This window comes from Rhinolophus ferrumequinum, chromosome 12 (assembly GCF_004115265.2).
Source record: "Rhinolophus ferrumequinum isolate MPI-CBG mRhiFer1 chromosome 12, mRhiFer1_v1.p, whole genome shotgun sequence".
In the NCBI taxonomy this organism is placed as follows: Eukaryota; Metazoa; Chordata; class Mammalia; order Chiroptera; family Rhinolophidae; genus Rhinolophus; species Rhinolophus ferrumequinum.
This window is the reverse complement of record NC_046295.1, coordinates 73,642,547-73,668,642: the sequence shown is the minus strand read 5'-3', so window position 1 is coordinate 73,668,642 and position 26,096 is coordinate 73,642,547. Positions and strand designations below refer to the sequence as shown.

Genomic DNA, 26,096 nt, shown 5'->3' with positions numbered 1-26,096 from the left:
GTGAATGGCTCATTTCTCGACTACACATCTTTCTTTTTACCCATGCCTTTCTCACACTTCTCATGATTGCAGAGCTGTTCTTCTGCTTCTACTTGCTGCTCCTTTTGAGCTTCTGAACCTGCTATCTGGATTTTTTCCACTGCCTTGTCTCTCAAAGGAAAGGCCCATGTTTGCTATCCAGTAGTGTTTGTTGTTGTTTGAATGAAAGATTGAGGGAGTTTGGCAGAAGCAGACACGGAGAGAAAGAAGGAGGCCAGGGGAGTGAAGGGGAGAAGAAAGAATAAAACACATACCCAAGAAAGGTGGAGTGGAGATAGTGAGAGGAATAGACCGAAAAGAAAGAAAGGGGACATGTGTCCCCTAAGACAGACTTACACAGTGACACACCGTCCCCTACCTCCCACCCCCCGACATACAACAGACTCACAGGCACACACACGGGCACAGGTCCCTTCCCCACGGACACTTGTCTCAGGGTCTCCCACACAGAGAGACACATAACCCCCCCACACCTCCCCCAAACATGTGCTCTATGGGGACACCTTAGACTTCTCCCTGGAAGAGACTCGCCTGTGTGTCTGGATGCCGTGCTCCAGATAGGAATAGCCAGGGACACCTGTGTGCAGGGACTGGTGGAGCTGCCAGAGTCCCTGCAGTCCCTCTGCCTCCCACATAGTGCAGCTTTAGCTTTCTGTTATTTGGACAGTTTTGCTTGCTAAATTGTTAGCTGGTTTAAAACCAGCAGCTTACATTCCCAGAACTGTGCAGAGAGAAGTGCTCCATCAGTAACATCAGTGATCACAGTAGCCGCCGTTGTTGGCCGTCTCCTGTGCCCCAAGCACGGGGCCGTCTCCTTTACATCTGTGATCTCATTGAATTCTTCTAGCAACCCTGTAAGGCAGATATTATTAGCTCAATTTCACAGACGGGTAAACTGAGGCCCCCAAGAAGGTTAGTAACTTGCCCGAATATAGATATTGTGTACTGTACTTGTTTCATTTTAATAAAAACAAACACACACAGGGGCAGAAACCTAGAAGGAAGTATACCAAAATGTTAACAGTGATTTTGTGATGGGCAGAAGGGTATGGAATTCTGCATGATTTTTATTTTATTTGCCATATTTTCAGATATTTCTACAGTGAAAAAAATACGGTTTTTATAATTGAAAAGTTTTACTTAAAAAAAAAAAAATCAGTGTTTATCTTGCCAGTTGTTCTTTCCAGCGGCCATCTCAGGGCCCAGCCCTCCTTTCTTGTTTGCTTAGAAGATTTATTAGCTGTTTTACTCTTTCCTGTGGATGCTGATCCAAACACTCTTTTCCACTTCCTGTCTAACTCGAGCATTGTCAAGAACTGTGTCACCAGCCTGAGCCAGACCAGTAATTCTGGCGAGCCTGACCCGGAAGGGCTGTGCTCCTGGCGAGCTTAAGCTAGGAGGGAAGACAGCCAGGACGGCTGCTGAGCCCTAGCACTCCAGACGCCCACTCCAAAACATCCAGGTTAAGACTAGTATTTGTGCCTGAGTGGATTTTGTGAGTAGGCTCCACCTTGGAAGTTTCTGTTTGTATGAAAGCATTTCTTCCCTCATCTCTTGTTTTCATGAAAGAACTTTTTGACATTTGACCAAAGGATGACTACAGGCCAGTGGGGATGGGTATCTGTTTATCAACTGCAAGATAGAAGAATGATGAAATCAGAGACCCCAAGACAAAAAAACAGATCCTCCAGTCAAGGCTTGATCTGATCACCTTCAGCTTGCTACCACTGCTTTGGTCAGAAACTACAAATGTCGTGAAATTTGAGTCCATGCTAATAACTTTCTTCTATTGTGCTCAGTGCCTTTCTCCACGTGGAGTTTGGTCCTTGGTGGTAAGAGCCAGCAGGGATAACTAGCATTTTAAGTAAAGTGCTAGGAGCCTGAAACATGTAAATTCGAAGGAGGTTTGTTCCTCTGCAGATGATTTAAATGTTAAGTACATCCCCATGCAGGGGATACACGAAATGGAATCTGAAAACTATTATCTCCTGTAGAAATGAACTCTCCATTTACTCACTGCACAGGAAGGGTAGATTCTAGTCATTTTCACTGCCAGCAGGTGCCCTTTCTATGCATAATAGACTTCACAAGTGTAATTAACACATGAGGACCACTGCTGCCAGTTTTTCTTCAGGTACATGCTGCTAGGAGTTTTCAGGACAACAGTGTAGCGTAGGCTCTAAGAGCTTTTTACATTGTACTTGAAGATGAGGTGTTCGCTAACTTCTGGCCAAAGACATGGTAAATGGGGCTGGGCCCAGATCCCGCTATTGGTACCACAGGTCATGGTCCTTGGGCTCGGTGACTCTAAGAGCTATAATGCAGCCTTTGGTAGAACAGAGGCCAGTAGCACAAAGCTCTGGGAGGCAATGAATAAATGGAAAGGATGATGCTGAAAACCCCACAATTATGTACAAGACTCTAATTGCACATTCACAAATACAACAACCAATTATCTGAGTTAACTTTAATTAGAGCTATACTCACAGATTTTAATTATCTGAATAAGTCAGTTTAATACAAATGGTCTGCCCTAAATATTTCCCAACTTAATTTTTTCAAGTCCCTTCCCATTTTTGAAAAGGGTGGTAGAGAAAGTTCCTAGCCTTTGGTTTTAGACAGACCTGGGCTCAAATTTCAGTTTCATCTCTTATTAGCTATGTAATCATTTAAAAATTTATTTTACCTTCCTGATCTGCAGTTACTTTTTCTGTAAAATGGGTTTACCTACTCTGAAGGGTGGCTTTAAGAATTGGAATATTGGTCGTCAGGTAGCACATAGGAGCCATTTAGTAAATGGTAGTTGTTTTTATCGTGGTTGTTACATACGAGACATGGATTTTGGTTTCCAGAAGGTTTAACTCACATCAAACATTATTCTTCCTTCTGTAGCCTGTGAGCTAAGGGAAAAACTTTATAATTCGTCTTCTCTTTTTACCCCTCAGATTGTTTTTATTTTGATTTTTTTTTTTATTTAACTTGAGTTATTGTATGGTTGTTTTCATTTGCAGCTGTGGCATAAGAATGAAAAGAAAAGAAACAAAAGCAGATGGCTGAAAAAACGAAAGGAGTAAGACATTTCCAGCCCTTATGAATATTTAAAAACATGTGCTGCTGGTTCCTTTCTACTTTAGATTTGTGCCATTCTCTTGACTTTGAAAGTGAAAATGAGAATGTTCCCTACCTTGGCTGATGGCAGCCCCGACCTTGGCCAGTGTTGGCAGAGCTTTCCCTTTTCTGGGACAAAAGGATTGACTTGCTGATGAGAATCAGCATTCCCTTCCATTATAATAATCACCATCTATTGAGTACAGTGTATGTTTGTGTCAAGCTCTTTATAAACATTATTGCAAAATCTTCAAAATGAAGCCATAAGGCAAATATTATTAGCTCTATTGTATAGATTAGGAAATTGATGCTCAGAGAGGTTTAGTGACTCACCCACTGTGACACAGCTCAGAAATGGTAGAGCCTATACTTGAAATCCAAGGCCATCTGATATGAAAGCTCTCCTTACTAATATCCTCCAAAGTGTTAGAGGATAAGTTGTACCCATCACCAAGATTTTGTGAAAAAATTCTTCATGTAGGCTTCTTGATGACTTGCTAATTGTAAACTTATGTTATCATTGATTAATTATTCATTCATTCAGCAAATATTTATAGAGCACTTACTATGTACCAGGCACTCTGCTAATTAAATGCTGCTAATAAAAGGTCCCAGCAGAAGCCATATGGCATTTCGCATGTAAATTCCTTTCTCTCCCTTATTTATTCAGAAGCAGCCCTAAATAAGGACCACAAGTCAGTTCTCAAACTGAACTGTACTTTTGGGTTATTTGGGACACTTTGCGATAAAATATTTCCAAATCAGATCAGGATGAGTTCATGTGTCCCTGCAAAGACTAGCCAGTCCAGAGCCAAGTCAGTAGCTAACTCTTGGTGCTCTCTGAGGGCATGGTTGAACTGAAAAGTGAAATCAAATGTGTACAATTAAGGTTTGGATTTTGCATTTGTCTTTGTAAAATGTATTGTATTTATGACATTCATTTCTAGGTGACTGGAAGCCTTTCTTCCACTCATTGGGCATGCTCCGATTCTCTGTGAGAGATACAGGTTCTAGGTTCTTTATCTGCACTGCATGTAGGGTCCTGAACCCCCCACCCACTCCCCACCACCACCCACCACCACCACCACCACCATGCTGCAGCATCTGTTTCATCTAGGACTTTTAGCAAACAGGCTGAAATATGCCTGATATCAGGGTGCACCATCCATGTGGGTGACGGCATCAGTCTAGACACAGCTGTAAAGTGACATCTGGATATCAGAGCTGGTTTCATTCTCATCTTTATCTTCATTGATGCCATGCAGTTTTCCATAGGAAATAAATTGATGCTAAAGTAAGTGAGATTGTTGATATTCTTAGTGGCAGAAATAAAAATCAATGAAGTGTGGTGTGGTGGAAACAAGAAAACCTGGCTTTGGTTCTGTTTTCCCCATTTACTAGCTTTGAGGTCACTGAGCCTACTTTCTCTTCTGTCAAACAGGAGTAGTAATTATTACTGACACAAAATGTGCTCCATAGGTAGTAGATACTATTTTTATGTTTTTAATGACTATATATGCATTAATGTGTATAAATGTATATATACACAAATGATCCAGCAAAATCCAGTTGAAATTTCAACACCAAGGTAGGATGGAAGTAGATTAGATAGACAGGTATGGCTGAAATTCTCATATCGGTGCTGAACTCTGGGCTATGTCGGTTTTGTTAAAGATTGAATTCCAACAAGTAAGCAAAAACTGTGTGTCATTTCCATTTTGCAGCAAGTATTTGAGTGCTATCATGTCCCTGGCGTTGGGCATAGGAAGGTAGAAGCTTATAGATGGTTCTGGATCTGAGAAAACACTATTTCACTAAAGAACTCAGGTGTCCGGGTAAGAGTGGGAGAACAGAGATTTTTTTTAAAGCTAAGAAGTAGCAAGGGATCAAGACAGGTCCAATGCTCAGGGCTGGAACTGCTGTAACAAGGAGCTCATCTGAGAGGTGGGAGAGTATAAGGAGAAGCGTTTCAGTTTCAGATAGAAGAGGAAGGGAAGTTGTGTCTGTGCTGGGCCTGATGGGTAGGAAGTGCATAAACAATGTGCTGTGGTTGAACTAAGGGAAGTCCATGGTAAAGGGAAGTAGATTTCTAGGCAAATCCCTTAGTAAGATTTGGCTGAACTTGACCCTGAGTTTTGAACAGGGAGCCTGATTGTAGAAAAGAGTTCAGGCTTGGAAGTCAAAGTTCTGGGTCCAAGTCTTGGCTTTGGTCCTACTGAATATACCGAAAATAAGACCTAGCTGGACCATCAGCTGTAATGTGTCTTTTGGAGCAAAAATTAATATAAGATCTGGTCTTATATAATATAATATAATATGATAATGATGTGATATGATATGATATAATAATAATAGTATAATACCAGGTCTTATATTAATTTTTGCTCCAAAAGTCGCATTAGAGCTGATGGTCCGGCCAGGCCTTATTTTTGGGGAAACACGGTATGTCTTTGGCTGGGTAACAACATCACCTCTCTGAGCTTCTGTTTCCTCATCCACAGAATACAGCTAAACACAGTTCTCCATAAAGAGCCTGGCATTAAGTAGGCAATGAAAAAGAAGTTAGATGACGATAGTCACTGAGCCCTACTTTGAGATGCACTGTCCTTTCCTTCAGCAGCACCCAAAGCTGAAAATGCCAAGAGCCTTTGCAGGAAGCTTTGGACAATTTCTGAGTAAACCATTTATCTCCCTGGTGGAAAAATAGGAAAGAAAAGCGACTAGACTCTTTGCAAATTCTGTACTATAGATTCGAATTCGATATTATAGGTTCTCTAGGAAACGTGCCTTTTCGAGTTCTCCACTTGATTTTTTAAAATGGAAATGTAATTTATATACCATAAAATTCACCCTTTTAAAAGTGTACAATTCAGTGGTTTTTAGGATATTCTCGAGGTTGTACAGACATCACCAACATCCAATTCCAGATCGATTAGATTTTTACTACATTCTTTATTATTGTAAAGGCTGTTTCATCCTTATTATTAAAAACACACATTTTTAAATTTTCTAACAATATATATAGCAAAAAGCAAATGTTGTACCAAAATGAGGCTTCTGTGTAGATGGTTGGCCTCAGACCCTTAACCTGGTTCCCTCCGAGGTGCCCCTGACAGTCAGCCCAGATGCCAGGGGTACAATGGACAGCTCTCACCCAGCCTCACCAGCGATATTCCCGCTATGGCGCTGAGACGTGCAGGCTTAGGGAAGACAGTGTCTCTTTTCCACGGGAATGACCCTTCCTGTGCGGGGGAAGGTTTGCCGCTCGCCCACCTGCGGGCAGCCTCATCCCCTGGCCCCCTATCTTGTCGGTGCTACAGCTCATCTGAGCATCGGGACTGCCCTTATGGTGCCCCTGCCGAGCCCCCAAGGTGGCAGGGGCAGCAGCCTGTCTCTCAGGGCCCTGTTTCTGTCTAGCCTCCATGGGACATAGCTGGCTCTGACCTCTGCTTCTGTGACCAAGCTTGGGCCTGGTTTTCCATTTCTAGTGACGCATTCTGGATACAATTTCTCACTCCTCCCTGACATGGAGCCTGTCTTAAACCCAGCACTTAGAAAGCTCTGGAACTTCTAAGGTACAGTGTAGTGGTCTCTGCAGCAAAGACACCCTAGATATGTTCCTGGTCACCAATAGAGCAGGAGCCACAGACCATAATGCCACCTTTTCAGACGCTTCAGCAGTGGAAGACGTTACCTTGTGTCAGCATTGTTGTAGTATCCCTGCCTCTCTCCGTTTGGGCACCAGGGGGAAGAACGAAGCACCAGCCAGTGCTAGGCTTGGAGTGATCTGTCAACAAGCATGGGTTTGTCTTCCCCTCAAACGTGTGAAAGACTGAGAGACTAGGCTAAGAAGGAAATTGGATGCTGTGCATCTTGGCATGTGACATACCTTAGTCCTAGAAAAACAGAAAGAAAACCTTTTCCTACTGTTACCAGTTGCATTTTCAACTTTTACGTTCTTTTTTGTTTTTGTTACTTCCTCTTGATTTATTTTTCCGTACACCTCTCTCTCTTTTTCGCTCCTCATTTCTTTTGTGCCTCATTCCTTCCTGCATTTCTACAAGGGTCTCCTGGGCTGCTGGGGGCCGACAACCTGAGACTTCCCCTTTGCAGCTGGCTTTAGCTGTTATGGTTCTCATTGAACTCTCTGGGGCAATAGAGAGCCCCGTCTCCTGACCTTTCCTCTGTGATTAACTTCTCCTGCTGCACTGGTCTCGGCCATGGAGCCCTTCCTGATGTTTTCCAAGTCTGTCTCCTTCCGCTAGACTGAGGAGGCTCAAAAGGGCGGACTACTCCAGGCTTTGATGTTGACCTTTCCAGGTTTTCTTCCAGGCATTATCTCCGTAACTCAAGTGTTTGTTTGGTTGGGTTCAGTGGCTTCGAGCTCTAGAAGGCATCTCCCCCAACCCGCAAGGTTGCTCTAGGAAGCCACAGGGCCGCACCAGAAGGGCACTATCCTCCCCCCCACCCATCAGCTCCAGTGATACACACGTGTCTCGAATTAGCAATCCATGTCCTGTGCCCAGCTCCGCACCCACTGAGCTCCTCCACTGTGGTGTGCCCTGTGGTTTGGCTGCTGCCATTGCAGGGAAACTAGGCAGTTGCTGCCTCCTCTCCAGTCTAGAATTGCTCCGGTCCTCTCATGGATCCTCACCCTCTGCTCTTGCTCATAAATCAGGGAGGGCTGGCAGGAGACCAGGCAGGAAGTTAAATACCTTTTCCCCTAAGTAAACCTTGATTAACTCATGGCATTCATACCCCTTCTACTTTTCAAGCCATATTTTCTGCCTCTCACCAGCTGTGACCTTTGTCGAGTCACTTAACCTCTTTGAGCTGTAGGTTCCTCTGTAAATTATGGAGATCAGCCTTTCAAGTTTGCTCCAAGGATGAAAGGAGGTGATCTTAGATCTGCCCCCAGCACCCTGTAAGTCTCCGCGCAGCAGTTTACACACATGCAGTAATATGCTTATTTGATGTCTGCTGGTAACTGTAAACTCCACATAGGCAGGGTCCACAACTCGTTTTTCTCTCCTCTATCCGCAGCCCAACAGTGGTGCTGGACCCATAGTAAGATTTGTCGATTGACCATCATATAGAAAACACTGAGCATGTAATACATGCATCCTAAGATGTTAATTTTTTCTTTCCCCTCCCTGATTGCCCTTTTAAAGTCAAGCTCCCAAGTGACTATTTTATTTTTTTCTACAGACAGACACCATGAGTCACGTTACAATCCTGTTTCCCTCGTTGGGTTGGCAGCTGGAGTGCTCAGAGACAAATCTGTGGCCACCCCAACAGATGTGCAAACCCTCACAGCTTACTCACCTTACCCCAGTTTGCGTTTTTTTCTTTGCTCCTATTTCTTTCCTACTTTTACCGCTGTATCGAACATACTCACATATACTGCCTTCAATCCTGTTTAGAACAAAAAAAAGTTATCAATCCATTTAAGCTAGTAAGGCAAATGTAGTTTTATTCTAGCCTTGAAGTGTCCACTTGCTATTTTATTCTTCAGCTATCAGTTTCAAATAACCAGTTTTCTCTTAAGTGTAACATAATGGTCGGAAGACGTTAGTATTAAGTAAGAATAGCATAAGAGACTTTGAAGTAGAAGGATTTGGGCTGGAATCACCATTAACTGAGCATGGGCAAGTTTCCGAGAATCCCTTTTCTCATCTGTAAAGTGGATAGTATACATTGGCTTACTCGCGGAGTAAATGAGATAAGGTAACTAAAGCCTCCCACCCAGCCCATGGTGTTAGGTGAGCGCTCGGTACATAGCTGCCCCACTGTCCATTTTCTTCCTGCTCCAGACGGGGCACTACTGTAGACTCTGGGAAATAGGACACAGTTTGGTTCCCCTGGGACAGACAGTCTAGAATAACCATTTATATTAACATGTGGCTTATGCCCAGTGGGCAGCCCAGACGAAAGCCTCTCAAAAGAGAGGTGTCAGCAACCACCCGGGTGCCCGACAGGCTGCATAGGGACAGTTGGACTTATGGGACGAGGGGTCTGAGTCCCTCCGAGAGCCCAAGCATGTTTGGAACGAGAGGTTTCCTGTGGTGCAGGGTGGTTCAGACAGTGTGGAGAGGCTTGGGACTGGCACAGCTGTTGGCCGGCCCTCAGGGAGCAGGTTCAAGAAAATGCGCCCTCCTTCTACGGCCATGCACGTGCTGGTGTGGGAAACAGTAAGCTTGCTTGATCTCAGCATGAGGGACTGTAATGGACATGGCTCTCGTCTCAGTTCTGCTGTTCACTAGCCGTGGGGCCTGAATGAGTTGTTTAGCTTTCCAACCTTCATTTTTTCATCTATCAAATGGTGATAGTTAGTTATAGGACCCACCCACTGTTGTCATGAGGATCCAGTGAGAAGATGCCAGTCAGGCCCTCAGCCTCGCTGGCTCGTGTCAAATGTGCAGGGAATGGTGGTCGCTCCTACCGGCTTCCTGTACAGCGTGGCCGTCATGTCGGCCTGTAGACCGTCTGTCCAGTCGTTCTCAGTAAGACCAAAACCGCGATTATTTGTGTTCTCCAACAAGATGAGTTGTCTGGTCTTTGTTCTTGTTCTTTCTCCCATTCTTTTGTTCTTTAACCCCTCTAACAATGCCGAGGCCTCGTTATTTCAGAGCAGAATTTAAAACTCTGGGACAAGCTGTGTTTACACTTTTGTTTTTCAAAAAAAAAAAGAAAAGCTCAGACGAATGAGACCTCTTCCAGAGTTCTCCTTTCTTTTAAAAATGGCGAACTGAGGAAACTTGTGGGATTTCCTTTGCCCATCAGGGTATTTGGTTAAGAAGGTGGTGTGCCTCTGAGAGGTGAGATGGGTACTCTGATGTATAAATTGTAAAGCTAACTATGCATGTATATGGCAAAAAGGAAAGAAAAACAGTGGGTCTTCCAAGCTCCAGACTAGTTCCTTTCAAAGGTGAAAGAGGTGTTGCTCACCTGGGGTTGGGACCCTTCCCACCCTACCCACTGTCCCCCTCCGTTCCCCTTCCGCTTTGTCTCAGGAAGCTATATTTTATATATTTGAGCAGCCAGTGTTCTTTTATTTCACCTGACTCTTTTCCAATTAGTCGCTGCTCACCTCAGGGGAACATAATTAAGAGGGCTCTAGTTATCTGGGGGAAAGGAATTAAACAAATTGTGAAAGTGCAGTAATAATGAACAGGGACTACAGGGCCATTAAGTCTGCAGTATCCATATTCATGCCTGTTCATTGCTCGGAATGAGCTCCTGCTGTAGGACATACCGGGAAGAGAGGTAGTCTGCCTCAGGCCTGGAGTTTGGGTGAAAAGCCCCCTTCGTACACCAGCACTCCTTTCCGTTGCCTGAAGTGCTGCGTACACGCTGTGGGGTGGTGTGGACACAGCCTGCGCTTTTAGTCCAGCAGCCCTGAGTTTGAATATACGGCTTTACTCTTTACTAGCTGTGTGACCTTGGGCAAGTTACTTTACCTTTCTGAGCTCCATAATTGCTAATTTCTTACCCCTTTAAGAGGATTCACATTTCAGGTGACAGCCATCATATTGTCACTGCCTTGACACCAGCAACAGAAGGAAGAAGGAAGAAAGACTAGCTTTAACTCTTCCAAGAGGTAACTGACTAAATCAGAAAGTACAGTCATTCCCAGAGAACAAAGGCCACGTATAGATACTCCCTGTTCTGCTCTTCAGAGATGGACGATGGCATCCCACAGTCGCCATCGGCCATAGGGCACTTGTGACACAGTCGGATATAGCTGTTAATATTATCAGCTTTGATTTAATTACGAACATTGTTGCTTCTGTAAGTGTGTCTCAAATTGCCATTTAAAATGTCTTCAAAATCGCACTCAGACGCTGCTCTGAAATGGAAAGTCGCGGTGAGTGCCGCCAGGCTCCAGAGCGGAGAAGCGTGGTGTGTGTTTACTGTTAGTGAAACCGTTATGTGCATTCATATTTTCTTGAGAAGCAACAAATAAATTCTTTCTGGGACCTAATAAAGGAAGATAGCACCTAGTTCATGAAGTTTTGTTATTTTTTGTTACTGAGATGCCCTTGGGAAAAGGTGGACATTGAGGACTCAGTCAAAAACGATGGTTCAGGTGAGTCAGACGCTGAACGTGAAGGGCTTCTTTAGGAACAGCTTAAACAATTAATTTTGCTATATTTTCCTTTTAATGTATGCCCACGAATGGTTAAATGGCCCTTAAAATTTGTCATTCTATGTGATAAAAAAGTAATGAGTCATAGTATCCTTGGTAGTTTTTGCCGTCTTGGTGGTCCATAAAATCAAAAGTAAAGGTTACCCTCCAAAGAAAGTGATAAGCAACCCTAGTAAGTAACTCAGTACATAGACAGGTGACAGTGAAGTAAGTAGACAGGTGACGGGGTGTGTTTGGAGGCAGAAGCCCATGCGTAGGGATGATTCATGTCAGGCACCTCACGTTGATTGTGGAGCCTCGACCATCCTCTCCAGGGTTTGCCAGGTATCCATCAGAGCTGGGACAGGAATAGACACCATTGTGGGGGCAAGAAGAGAATGGATCCACAGGTGCCCACCGTGCCAGGGGATCAAAGAGAACCTGTTTGGACACGATGGCAGTCACTCACTGAGCCCACCACATGCTGCTCCTGTGCTGGGCACTTAATAGATTATCTCTAATCCTTGCAACAGCGCTGACAGATTTCCACTGGGGCAGGTACTGCCCTTCTAGAAAACACTTTGCTAAAATATAACAACAGATGTAAAAAAACAGTCCTGCCCTTTGACTTAGTAATTCCATGTTTGGGAATTCATGCACACAGAATCGTTCATTTTCATTACAGTGTGACTTAGAGTGAAAAATTAGATGCATCTAAATGTCTAACTCGAGGTATAGGGTTCAGTAAATTATGGTACATCCGTACTTGGTGGACTATTACACAATCTTTGAAATAATCACAAAGATTGTAGTAAAAAAAAAAAGGGAAATGTTAATGTAGCCAATGAGAAAGCAATAAAATATTTGCACACTCTAGTTTCAAAGATATAAAAATGTTTGTTAATGTGGGCCAACATTGGAGGAGAAAAATGCAGAAACAGAAGTAGTTCTGTTAAGATGACATGATCACAGGAGAGTGGTTTTTCCCCCAGAAAAATTTCTCTTTACAATAAAAAGCCATAACAAAGAGGTTTCCAAAGAACATGAGTCAGTGGCAGCAATGACTGTTTAGGTATAATGAGAATAGAAACTGTTTCCAGAACGCACCTAGAATTACCCATTTGCATCGTATGTGCTACACTGAGATGTTAAGGAGACTTCAGGTTTCTTCCCCCTATCCCTCCACCCCCACCCCTTCCCACTTGGAATTTGTAATTAGTATATATACGCAGAACAAAATTTCAGAAGATTCAGGGCAGTATTTGGGGCTTTGTAAGCAAATGATGACAACGTAAAAGGTATTTGTCTAAATTTGCGTTCATATAGAGCAGGGAGCTGCTGTGATTTCCAAGTGTGTTTTAGATATTTTCTAAATACAGAGCTATTGCAACCCTAACAATACTTGGCTAAGAAACTACATTTCTACGATAGGCCATAATTACCCTTCAGAAAACTATTGAGCTTAAAAAAATACCTACCAGACCATACTGAAGAGTGAGTCCTACTTTGTCTCTTCCTCATCTGCAGTTATTTCTGTAAGATTCCTTTATCCTCTCTTTCAGGGTATCATTGATTTTATTGCAGGACAAAAGGGCATGGCATTAAAACCTACATATTTAGAATTCTAGAAGATACTTCTTTTTCAGAGATGAGTCTGTCTGTGTTGAGTTCTACAGAGGCTTTTGCTGTAGGTATTTATTTTCACCTTTTTTCACAGTTGTTGGAATGTCCTTTTCTGTGCGTTAGTTTATTTGGAATTTTAATTCTGAAATGCTAATGAAAACAGGGTTATCGGTCAGTTGTATGATCGAATGCAGCAACTGGAGAAGTTCATAAGATTTGGTGGAAGTCTATGGATTTGAGTTTTTCTCCCTTCTGTGTGTTAGGCTGTGCCTCTGGACACATTAATAAGTAGCCATTTTTCTGGAATTCTGCACTCTTCCTGCTTCCTTTCATTACATTAGGCAAGGTTCCACTAGATGAGACATTTGTAGTCTTAAGACTTCCTGCCAGGGTTCAGACTTTGTATTTTTGACATTGAAGCTGTCGTGTTCCTGAAGCTACTTAATTAGAAACACATTCATTTCAGTGTACGTTGGAAAAAACTTGGACAGCAGAGCCAGGCACACTGGGAAGTTTGAGCATTTGTGTAGCTGGCAGCTAAACTAATGGTTTACAGTTTAAGGGAAAAAAATATCGTAGGGCATTTCCTTGCCCCTAGAAGCGAAGAGAAGCTGAATGTGCACAGCAGATACCTTTTTTAAAAAGAGAGAAGAGAAGAAAGAAAAAAGACAACTCCACTTTCACTGCAATTGTGTGTATAATTCTTTCTTTGGCTATTATCAAATACAAAAGTCTTCCAGAAGAATCGTTCCCAAACTGTGCTGCTAATATTCAAGTCTGTTTTACAGGCTCCCAAGATATATTACTGCTGAGATCTGTAGTAAGAAGGACAGTTTATATTCTGGGGAAGGATTTTTTGCTCGAAGAATTTTATTTGTTGAATGGTAATGAGGGAATTGTGCCTTTATTTTTAAATGTTTGAGCAATTTTAAAATGCACATCTGATGTTTAAAAACCTTCATTCCTTATCCATTGCTTTTAGGATAAAAGCCTAAAATCCCTAGTATTCAATTGAAAGCAAATCTCTCCTTTCTCATGTCTTACCACTCCTTGTTTCCCCAGTCCTGTCCCCAAAAAAGCCTCCCGTGTGGGTCCACTCCCACACCCCCAGCTGCCTCAGCGGAGAGGTGGCTGGTCACCTCACACGAGACAGGCCTCTTTCCTCCGGGCTCGTAAAATCTTTCTTTCTTTCTCTCCTTCTCTCCTTTCTCTCTCTCTCTCTCTCTCTCTCTCTCTCTCTCTCTCTCTCTCTCTCTCTCTCTCTCCCCCTCTCCCTACCTCCCCTCCCCGCCCCTCCCCTCATTTCAGTTGTACAAAACAATGCACTAGTTAGACATTTCACCCCTCACAAAGTGATAATCCCCCTCCCCCAATCTATTGCCCGTCTGACATCGCATATCTCTATTACAATCCCGTTCGCTCTATTCCCTATGCTGTGTTCTGCATCCTGTGACTAATGTGTATATTAAATTATAGTTGGCATTCAGTATTATTCAGCTTCAGGTGTACGTGCAGTGGTCAGGCACCTCACCGTCCATGTAGTGGTCTCCCTAGTAAGACAAGTGAAAATGCTCTCTTGCACCTTTCACAGGATGTATCACACGTACTGGACAGACACACGGAAGAGGTGTCAGTCGCTCCCTCCCTCCCTCCTCCTTGACCTCTTGCCCTCCCCCCAGGAAAAGGTCATGTGGGTGGTGGGCCTGGGGATTTTAGGCTCGGTGTTAGGAAGTCAGTATGGCACAGAGAAGAAACTTTGGGGTCAAATCCTAGGTTTGCCACTTACTTTGTTTTATGGCATTAGATAAGTGCTTTAAGCTCTCTGGGCCTATTTTTTCCTCTGTGAAATGGAGATAATACCTACCTTGTATGGTTATTCTGTGGATTAGAAAAGATGAATTCGAAGTTTCTCATACAATGCCTATCACATTTATCGTTGTAAGTAACTTCCTAAAGGATTGTGGGGGGGTGGGGGTCCGTGCATACATATGCACACACACAGGCACACAGACTCCTGAAAGCAAAGAAAAACAATCCATAAAGCCCAGGTTTTAAAACCTTTGGAGTTGGGTTCTCTCTTCTGCTCAGGCACTACCTTAGGGAACCTGCTGCCCTGTGAAAGAAGTAGCTGGTAGGTGCTTTATGAATTTTAGTGTCATCGGGTGGCATGTGTGCCGTGGGGGAGGAGATGCTTGCTGGTAGCTCTCCATGTGCTTTGTCCAATCAGGAGGGAAAGTTAGATCACATCTCTTGATGGCAGAAGGAAACAGCAAATAAAAAATCATTCTCCATTTCAACCTTGTTAACTGCTTTTTCTGTTGTAATTGTGGCAATAATAAATAGTTCCCATATGCACCAGGAACTGCACTAATCACTCAATGTATATTTCTTCTTATTCTGATGGCAACCTACCAGTTCAGTTCCAAGATCCCATTTTAAAGATAAGACAACTGAGGCTGTGCAGTTGCATTTGCATAGCTGCTATTTAGGGACTAACGCCAAAGTCGGCTGTCTTCCTGCCACCCATGCTGCTTCCAGTACTGCCCGCATTTTGAAATTCTTCTGAAGTTTCTAGGCTTGGGAACAAAATGTCATATTAGGGTTTTTGTTGTGAAAGGAAATGTAACTGTGCATACGTTTATTAAAACAGTTTTTCTCCAAATAGTGAACCATCTGTAATTTTCTGTCGGAAGCAACAGACATTAAAGCAGCTGTGTGTCTGTTTCTCTTCACAGTGCTCCCATGCCCTACCTCATAGGAATCCATTTAAGTTTAATGGAGGTAAGTTGGCTCCTTTCCTCCCCAGGTCTCTCGACTTGCCGTTGTGTTTTGCTGCGTGGCCGTGGAAAAGACACGGTCTGTGGATTCACAGCTCTACCCGGGGGAGCGCGTCGAGCAGCACCTCAGGCACAGTCTCTTCCCAGGTGCACAGAGCTGAGTGTTCACCTTAGACCCTGTCCACTGGGCTCGTGTCCAGTGTTTTTCCACTTTCCTTGGAGATTGTCAGTTTTCATGGGTGAGGGAGTGACGTTCAAAGAGGCAGAAGGAAAAAGGTCTTCCAGGGTTTGAACAAGGGAAGGGAAATGATTCGCTTTTCAAAATGATGTTTATTCTAAACCACTATACCAATATTACATTTTTCATTGTAGAAAATGTGGTGTAAAAAGTATATAGAGGTATAACGAGGAAGATGAAAGTTATCCACAAAACCACTATTGTAAATTCAACCACTGTTTAGCATTTTATTAGTCTTTCCCCTAGTCTTTATTCTATGAGTATATATTTTGTATAAATGTACATCATTGACATGTGTTTTATATAAATATAATTTTATGTTTTTATATGTCACTTAATATTATGGCTTGGGGATTTCTACATGTTTTTATTTACTCTCAGTAATAATAATTTTTAGTTTGCTACCTGTCATTCGCTGTTTGGATATATCACAACTTAACCATTTTCCTATTACTGTAGGACACTTAGGTTGTTTATAATTTTTCACTATGATAAATAACCCTTCAATGAATATCCTTATGCATAAGGTTTTATCTGCATCTTGACTTAGTTCCTTAGCACAGAACCCCTAATGTAGAAATGCTTGGTCAAAGCCATGAATCTGACGCCAGATTGCTTTCTGCATGGCTGGACCAATTAGATAGCAATTCTTTTAAAGGACTTATCCGTGCTTTTGTAAGTGCCGTGGGTTTGTAGATGTGAACCCTAAGCTTTTCCCTCCTCAGGAGAGAGCTTAAATTTGTACTAGAGCAAAATGGGGTGGGAGGTGGGGGGCTGGCCTGTTTGCACAGGAGATAAGCTCTCAGAGGAAAATCTAAAGCCATATCCGTCTGTGATGATGCTTTGCATGTCTTAAAGGGAGTGCTACTTCTCTTCTTCTGTTCCCTTCATTTCACGTCGACGAGGACCACCTGCTTCTCTGCTAACTGTTGCACACTGTGCTATTGTGCTTACGAAAATGAAACAAGTTGGTTATCGAAAAACCTGTTTGTTTGACATTGAGAATCTTGATCAAAATAGACCACAGAAATCTGCTCAAATTTCTAATTTGACAGGACGGCCATGTGGCTCCTGCATTCTGTTAGCAGTTCCTCCCTGTCATCACCCAGCCCTGAGCACAGACAGTGCAGTTTACGGACTCTCTCGGATGGTGGATTTAGATCAGATTGAAGAGATTTCTTCTGTGTTTTACCTTTGTTTGGCAAGTTTGAGGATATATTCAAAGCTCCTGTGTGAAAAATTTAAATTGAATACTTTCTAATAGGCTTTTAGTGCCAATTGTTGTAGAGTTTGAAACACTAATGTAAAGACCATTTGGTCTGTTGGAGACCACAGCTCTTTCCTGCCTCTCCTCCTGCTAGCAGACTGTTCTAACACAGGCATTTTCAGACTCCTTTTCACGTCCCTGTACCTTCAGCATTGTCCACGTTTCTAGTCTTGACCTGCTTTCCTTCTCTACATGCCCTCCAGCCACCGCGTTCAAGGCTTTGTTTCAGCTGCCAAGGTAATGTCAGGGCCTCTCAGCTGCAACTCTCACAGTAGCACGCCTCTCTGACCTACGCATGCACACGCGCATGTGCACACACACGCACACATGTGCGTATGCACACATGCACATGTGCACACATACACATGCAGACACACACACAGCTGCGCATATGCACACGCACGTGTGCCCATGTGCACACATGCACATACATGCACACACACATACGTACACAGGTGTACACGCACATGTGCACACACATACACACAGGTGCACGCACACGCACACACATACATGCACACACGCACACGTGCACACACACATACACATGCACACACACGCACCCAGCTCTTTCACTCCCCTTCCGGCATTATGATCCCTGTGAATGGCAGCCCTGCCGGCAGAGGCACCATCGTGGGACTCGCTGAGCATGGCTGGGTGCTCCTCTTCCTCTTCCTTTCTTTCTAGTCATCGAGGCTCTGACACACCTCGGTGTGTCAAAACCCTGTTCCTTCCTTTCTGCCTTGGTTGATATTTTTCTTTGCTATCCTGGATTCTTGCAAAGCCTTATTCATTCATTTGCTGAGCAGAAGGAAGGCCTCTCATGTTCCAAACATTTTGCTGGGTCCCGGGGGTCTGAAGATGAATATGCAATTCCGTTCACAGCCCCTGCACAGAGGGGGTGGCCTTCCGCCAGTCACTCTCCCTTTCGTAGCCCTCCTTCCCGTGTCCCTCTGCACGGCCCCTGAGTTCTGCTGTCTTTTCGCTGCGGTCAAGCCTTCTGTCCTCTCACTGCCCCTTGTTAGCCATGTGCTCACCGATCCCTCACCACAGAGACATGCCCGCACCTCTGCATGGCTAACCCTTCTCCAGCTCGTCCAAGAAGTCCTCCCATTTTGTCATCGTCTTTCACTTACTGTGCCTCCTGCTCTGGGTCCCCTTGCTTCCCTGTCCCTCTCCATCATCCCTTGGGCCAGGAGTCCTTTGGGAACAAGGACTGTGCTTCATTTACTGTAGTGTCCTCAGCACGTAGCAGGGCACCAGGCAGGTGCTTTCTGAAAAGATGGATTGAGGGCGTGTTTGGAAAGCTGGAATCCAGAACACTCTTAGAGCCTGCCGACAGGTGTCGCTGTTTTCAGAGAACCCAGCACCATGATTTTACTTAAAGATGGATGGAGTACTTTTTTATGATTGTAAGTAATTTAAAATAAGGCCCTTTATTAGTAAAACATGCTTAAATTTTGAAGCTAAAACCAGAGACGACTTTGGCACTTAGGTGAATGGGTCAAGTGCACTGTGCCCAGACTTTGAAAGGCTTTAAGTGACAAAGTTCTGGAAGCACAGGCCAAGATAAGGTCTCAGCCCTATGGATTGGCTAAACTAGAGGAGGGGTTTGCCATGCCCAACTCCTGTGTGGTCAGCATTAAAAGAAAAAGAAAAATAGTAGTCGCCCCACACTTGAAGCCAGCTAAGACCCTTTCTGAACAAGTAGCACTTCCTGAGTGCGTTGGGTAGCCATGAACTACCAAATCTTGGAATTTAGTCTTCTCATCTCCTCTCGTGGAGTTCAGCTCAGACTCGGAGTGCTCTAGTCATGCTTTCTGATTGGGTTTACCTGGTTCTGTCATACCCTTCAGATGAGAGGGGTGCTTCCAGCAAGATTTCTTCCAGGAGCCGTTTGTGCGCTGTAATGCCCGGGCGGAGCTCGTACCTGGCCAGGGGAGAGCTCTTTAGGGAGGGAGCTCGGGAAGGCCCATCTCCTCTCCCGTACTAGTTTTCTTACTGGCAATTCAGCAAAAGGCTTATTTTTGACTGTCTTGTTATTTTTTCTTGAAAGCTATAGGCACCTTATTATGCCTTTGCATATGTGCCAGAATTTTTTAAACTTCAAATGAATGTGGCAGATGTTCATAAAAGTTTAGAAAAAGCTACCATAGGAAGACTTTTTAACCATTTTTATGACATTCAAATTTGTTGCACAGAAAGGAATGTAAATTATAACCTAGTGTTCTTGTTTGATAAAAAGGTTATTTTGAGGAAAGACCTGATTCTAGTCTTCGTGCTCTTACAGGGCGCCCTTGCAATTTGTTAGATGGTAAGCAGATCCCCTTCAAGTGACCGCCTTCCTTCCAATGTGACACGGTTATCGCTCACCGTCATTCTGATCCCCCCTCGGCCTTTCTATGTCTTTCTCTCATTTAAGCAAACACTAACTGGAGTCTCGTGGTGAGTGAGCAGGATAGGCAAGCATGTTGGCACAGTCCTGGTTTCTTCTTGGAGAGAATGATCATGGTCGCTAGCAGCTAGGAAATACCAGAGTGGGGCCCGATTACTCCGTGATTGTTGCCTTTTATTCTCTCGACCTCAGCTTAGTTTGGGAGATGTTTCTGCAGCCCCTCTTCTGTGCTGTGTGTGGGAGCAGGTGCCCGGCCATGTCTGGTCGCTGGTGTTTCTCCTATTTGATACATGAAGCCCTTCCTGTCTAAGCCACACGAACAACGCTGTGTATATAGGCCTCAGAGTGACATTAGGATATTTTATGACATCTCTTCTTGGTGGCAGAACAGGCCAGGAAGGAGGAAGGAAAGGCAGTAGCAATGACACAGTTCCACATGGAGTCTCGGGTTAGCCTGTAAACAAAGCTCTACCTAGGCCCAGGGGCGCAGTTAGAATGTGGGCGCTGCGTTCTTGCTGTCCTACTTCTGCTCGTGTGACCTTGGGCAAGGTAAGTGACCTCTGAGCTTTTTTCTCACCTGTAAAATGAGGGCGATGGCTGTACGTCCCCTGTAGGATTATTGGAGGATCCAGAGAGATAATGGTTATTGGGTGCCTAGCACTGCGTGGCACATAAAGAATTCAATAAACATTCAGCAACCATTGCTGTTTCTGTTTCCTCAGTGGCCTTAAAGCTGTTGACATTGTTAAGTTGATGGCTTTAAAATCGTTTTTCAGGGACTTTTAGGCTCCAAGGGTCATACTCATCAGCCTCATTTTCTAGGGAAAGAGAGTTTCAACTGATAACTTGTTTTGTGCCCGCCCTATTTTCTCCTGGTTTTCAGTGCTGAAGACGTAGTTCAGGGGTGGGAATGGCATTTCTCTAGGATTTGCTAAATGCCTCCCAGTCCCCTCTAACCCCGCTTCTGCTGTAGTGACTGCTGGCAGCATGCTCTCTCTGTATCTTAGTTTCTTCATCTGTAATAGCGGTTGGTGCCCAGCTCTGAGTGTGGTAATGATTAGATAAGGGAGTGCTGTATATGTCCAGCGTATCCCAGCGTCTGGCCTGTGGTAGGGAGGCAGTAAACATCCCTTTATAGTCGTAGTTTGAGAGGCTTCTGTGTACCAGGCATGGCCTCGTACTCCAAGTCTAATAGTGAATACGTCGACATGATCCCAGACCTGATAGAATTTTGTCTAGAGCAGATGTAGACGAGTAGAAAGTAACGGCCGTGAATTCGGGGTGCCATGGGCTCTGGTAGGGGAGACACCAAACCTTGCCTTGAGGGCTGTGCTTCTCAGCACACAGGAATGCCTAACCTGAAACCTAACAGGTAAGTAAGAATTCAGCCAGGGGACAGGGAACAGCATCTACAAAGACTTACAGTGTAGCCCATGGAGCTTTCCAGGAAGTGTGAGTAGTTCAGGGTCTGATAGGAGCCTGAGGCCGAACGGGGAGCAGGGGGAGAGGAGAGCCGAGGCTGGCAGGCAGGCAGGGGCCTTGTGAGCCTGTGAAAGAGTCTGAACTTTACAGGGCAATGGAGAGCCATTGAAGTGTGTAAACAGGGGAGGGACATGGGCAGGCCTTCTCCTTCTGGGCCGTTGGAAGCAGTCCTTCCATATAAAATGCTGCGAACCTGCTTAACCGCCTTAATAAAGTAAATTGAGATTTGTAAAGATCAAGGTAATTCTGAAGTAATCACACACCACAACCACGTATATAAAATTCAGATGTGTCAGCGTCCCACACCCAAGCTTCCCAGTGGGTTCCCTTGCTACCAAGCCGTGGCAGAAGTGTTTGTAGTGATGACTTTCTTTGAGGTTTTAAGCACCACTTTTACTGGATTTTGTCTTTTCTTCTCTGTTTCCAAGTAGTTTTTATGAACTAGATATTCTTTCTACCGCCCAGTTTGAGGATATACCTTTAGGTTATATACTAAGTGATAGTTCCAGGCAGGAGGGCAGGGGAGTGAGACCTAGGACCCAGTGCAATTTCTGGAGGCCTGTGGTGGGTGCACCAGGACCAGGGCCAAGCTCACAGCAGTCCCCTCTCTGTCACCGTCCTGCATCTAGGCTTAGCCCGGGCTCTCAGAAGCCTGATTTTGCAGATACACCAAGTGTTGGGAACACCACCGAGCCATCACTCAGGGACAGCATCCAGGTGCCAAGTTAAAGCTCCTCTTGGTCTTTGGCATCCAGAGGCGACATCGATATCTGCAGTGGGGCTCCTGGTCTAATATGAGGCTTCTATGCAAAAGAACAGGATTTATTAATTTACAGACAAGAAAAGTAACTCTTTTTCCCTCTTTGCCTCTCAAAGAACCTGAGTTTCTGTCAAATGAGTTGGCACCATGTTAACTAGTTTTTTCTTTTCATTTTTCCTCTAGCATAGAAAGTCTTTAGTCCTTTGCTCGGTTTTGAGGATATTTGTTTTTAAACAGTTTCATAATGAATAAGAGTGTTCCTTGTTTACCGTTTGCTTCTTTGCAGGACTCCACAGGTAGGCAGTGGTGAGGTATAGTGCACGCTCGCTAATGCTCAGGTTGGTGCGGAACCCTGCGCCGTGATTATATCCCATTATCAGAGGTGACTTGTGTCCTCATAAGAACCGAGGAATTCCATGGGAGGGTTATTTGTTAATGCTCAGTAATCATGCTCCTGCTTTGTAAGAAGGCAACCTGTGCATGAAGAATCCCGCCTGGTAATTTGTCACAGGTTCACGAGGAGAGTGTTAGCAAGAAAGGGAAAGGCCTGGGATGAGGCTGCACCTTCTGAGTCCTTGCTCAGTGTCTAACTCGGGGCCAGGCACTTGACCATTTGTCACTTTTGAGCATTTCTCAGCATCTCTCTGGCCAAGTAGGAGATACCTAGATTTACAAATGGGGGGAGCTGGGGCTCAGAGAGGTAAAATCCTGTGCACACAGCCCTGAGCCCCCAGAGCTTGGTCTCTGCACCCTCCCGTAGGGCTGCGTGGATTATGCCAAGCCCTGCCCCCAGCCTGGCAGAGAGGCTCCCTCCTTTGCCCGAGATTTTCCTTCTCAGGGCGGCTTCTGTGCCATGCCCTGCGGTTTGTGGTGAGGGGAAAGGAGCGCTTGCGTCTGGCAGCTCATATTCCTCCAGCGAAAAGCTTCAAGTACCCTGGTGACCGGGGCTGGGTTACTTACCCTCTCCATGGCTCCGTTCTCTGATCAGGAGAATGAAGATGATATTATCTATGTCACAGAGTTGTGAGAATTAGCTGATATAATGGATGTGAAGAGCTTTTTAAAAATACTGTACAGAACATTATTCTTTGCAGTTGGTAATAACACTAAGAGGCAAAGCTTAGATCAGTGAAACCCTGGTGCTTGCTTTATCATCTAAAGAAGAAGGTAATTGGACAGTAGTTTGGTTTTGCTGTAATTTCCTTAGCGTGTTATTTGTTGTCATGCAAAATCATCACGTGTGAGGCTCTGTCACATCCCACATTCAGAGTGAGCACTGGGCACCTCTGCTCAGCGCGGGGCTTCCGGGAGCTCCTGGGCTTCGCCTGATGGCCGTCTCCTGGAAGCGCTCTCCTCAGTGGCATCTGCTGTTACAATGAGTGCAGTTCTCAAATGCCACTTACCCTAATGTTGGAATTAGTTAATATAAAATAATTTAAAATTGTAGTAGTAATTTATGTAATCAAAGGGAACAAGTACTTCTGGCTGATTTAAGTATCTCTTACAGTCAGTACATTTTCAGTCTAATTTGTTGTGACTGAAATGTTCTCTTGTGAGATGAGATAAGCCTCTGTTATAGATTAGAAGAACTGAGTAATTTATGAGAGAGAATCCCAGTAGAAAATGTGAAACCATCATTGATGCTTTTGTTTCCCAATTTTCCTATCATCACTTAGCTAGTCATTATATGTGTAAGTTCCGTTTAGCAATGTGAAAACTGACTTCAAAGAACACGTAAAAGTTTATAAATTGTTACTAAGAGAAACTTGAACTAATCAGATTCCCGTCAGATTAAGATACGGACGTCGCCGCATGGCGGAAGCTGTGCAGCAGACGGGCACGGACTCTTGGGTTCTAGAGTTCTGTGAACCTCGATTCCCATTCTGCTAGCTCCCCCGTTAATAGGTGACTTTAAACATGCACCTCTGTTTAAAGGAGGGATCAGTTTAGCAGCGGGATAAAGGTGTGGTTATTATCCCACAGTCTGACCGCTTGGTACAAAACTGCTCTTACATTATCCTTAAGAGAGGCCTGTTGGAAATACTTAGGCCTCTCAAGTATTGAATGAGAGTCAATACTTGAATTGAATGAGACCATTGAATGAGAGTCGACCAGTATACGTGGAACTTGAACCATAGAATTTCTAAGTGGCGCCCCTTTGAGGGAAGGGCAGGTTTTGAAGATGGAATGTTAAGGTGCCTCTTTGAGCCTCAGACCCCTTGCTTATAAAATGGGTAGATTCCTGATTTCATAAGAGGTTTTAATGAGGAGTAAATGAGAAAATTGAGTGTGCACCATGTGTCAGGTACCAGTTAATGGAAGTTTTTACAGTAGCCCCCCCATACACAGGGGATTTGTTCTAAGATCTGCAGGGGATGCCTGAAGCCATAGATAGTTCTAAACCCTCTATAGACTATGTTTTTCCCCTACACACAGACCTGTGATACAGTTTAATTTATAAAATACGCACAGTAAGAGATTAACAACAATAACTAATATGAAAACAATAATTATAACAATACACTGTAATAAAAATTATGTGAATGTGGTCTCTCTCTCCCAAAATATCTGGAATTTTCCATTTAGTAGTCTCAGAGCATGCTTGACCGTGGGTAACTGAAACCAGGGAAAGTGAAGCCACCAATAAGGGGGGACTCCTGGACATGTGTATCAGTATTATCTGCATGTAGAACTGATCGTTTTTCTTTAAAACGAGCTAAAAGACATCTACCTAAGGGTGACTCTGCCCTCTTTTTCAACCTCTGTATTTTTCAGTGAGTGGCTTTTTCTAAGTTGACAGTAGCGTAAAGGCACTTTTGACGGAGCACAGCACATAGGACTGGTGACTTCATAAACTCCTTGCAAGTGATTAGGGGCGGGGCTGTCGTGGGAGCTCAGAGACCAGCCGCGCGATGATTGAAGAGCGGTACCCTTGGCCTAGTCAAATCCCACTTGGAATCCGGGCACATGTGGTTCTGTTTAACACCATGCTCCACAGACTCATGGTCCGGGTTTGTGACCGTCAGGCATTTGTTGTTGATATGTGAGGTCACCACAGTAGGGGTGTTTGTCAACCAAATTAAACTTCCTCCTAATGATCCAAAATAATTGATTCCGAAGGCTCTTAAGTGCTCCACGGCAGTGTGTAGGCAAAATGAAATCCAGCGTTTTCCACACAAATTACTGCCTGTTATTGTTTTGGGGTTTTTTGTTTGTTTGTTTTTGGTTTGCTTTTGTTGGGGAAAATGTGGATGGACCATGGGTTTCGGGGGCAGGAAGCCCGAGTTTGAATCCCTGCTCTACCATTTATTTATCTGTGTGTGAATTGGGCCAAGTCACTGTGCTTCTGTGTGTGTGCTTCTGTCTAATACCTCCATCTGCAAAATGGGGGTACCTGCCTTAACGTGGTGACAGTTAGAGACAATATGACCTAAGTTCCATGTGTGTTAGCAGACCCTCACTCAACGGTAGATATTAGTATCAGTAAAGTCTTTCCAATCGGTATCTCTGAAGAAGCTAGCTTTGTAGACAGAAGCTAGCTTAATAACAGTTCTGTACAAAGTGGTCAAAATCTGATGTAGTCACCGTCGTACCTTTTCTTTCCTGCTAAACTCATTTCTCCAGAAACTGCTATCTGTACTACACTTAATCATCCATAAAGAAAAGTCTGACTGAAATTGAAGTCTATAAACCTCTCCTTACATATTGTTTGATTCTCAGCTGATTTCAAACATTTAAAATTGAATATTTAAGATATATGCCAGTTAGGCCACAAAAGGAGTGGGTTTTTCCTTTGCCCATTGAATTCAGACCTTATGACCTAAGCTCAGGCCTTGGCAGGTACGGAGTGGGACCAGTATATTATGTTTGTTTAGAGTCGGAGGCATTGGCTCGGGACCTTTTCTAAGTGTGATCAAGTGGCACTAAAGTTTTCTTTTGTGGTTGGAAGTTACCAACATTCCACAGAGTGGTTTGTGTGTCCTGCCTAAAATCCTACCCTCCGTGTAAACCCAAATATCTGACAAAAAACTTAAGCTTCAGACTGGGGCTGCCTGGACTCCTGGACACGTCTTTGACCAAATAGAATATGTTAAATCTTGGCATCAATTGTTTTGAAAGATCCAGTAATAATAAATTTATATCCTGCCTCTTTAGCGTTTTATTGCAACTATTTGCTACTGGCCGAATGGGTTAAATTATGAAGCTTGATAAGTACATATGCACATTACCCATCCTTAGCTTTAGAAGAAACAAAAAGGAAGAAAAAGATAGCTATGAT

At 44.0% G+C, this 26,096-nt stretch overlaps 1 protein-coding gene across 7 annotated transcripts in view; it reads left to right on the top strand.

The window, feature by feature from the left end:
- DENND1A (DENN domain containing 1A) overlaps positions 1–26,096 on the top strand; it is a 468,543-nt gene that overhangs the window by 253,623 nt on the left and 188,824 nt on the right. For all 7 annotated transcript variants that reach the window (XM_033123052.1, XM_033123054.1, XM_033123055.1 and 4 more), the window contains one exon: positions 15,634–15,679. In XM_033123052.1, the coding sequence (XP_032978943.1) occupies positions 15,634–15,679 (46 nt within the window). The remainder of the gene's footprint in view (positions 1–15,633; positions 15,680–26,096) is intronic.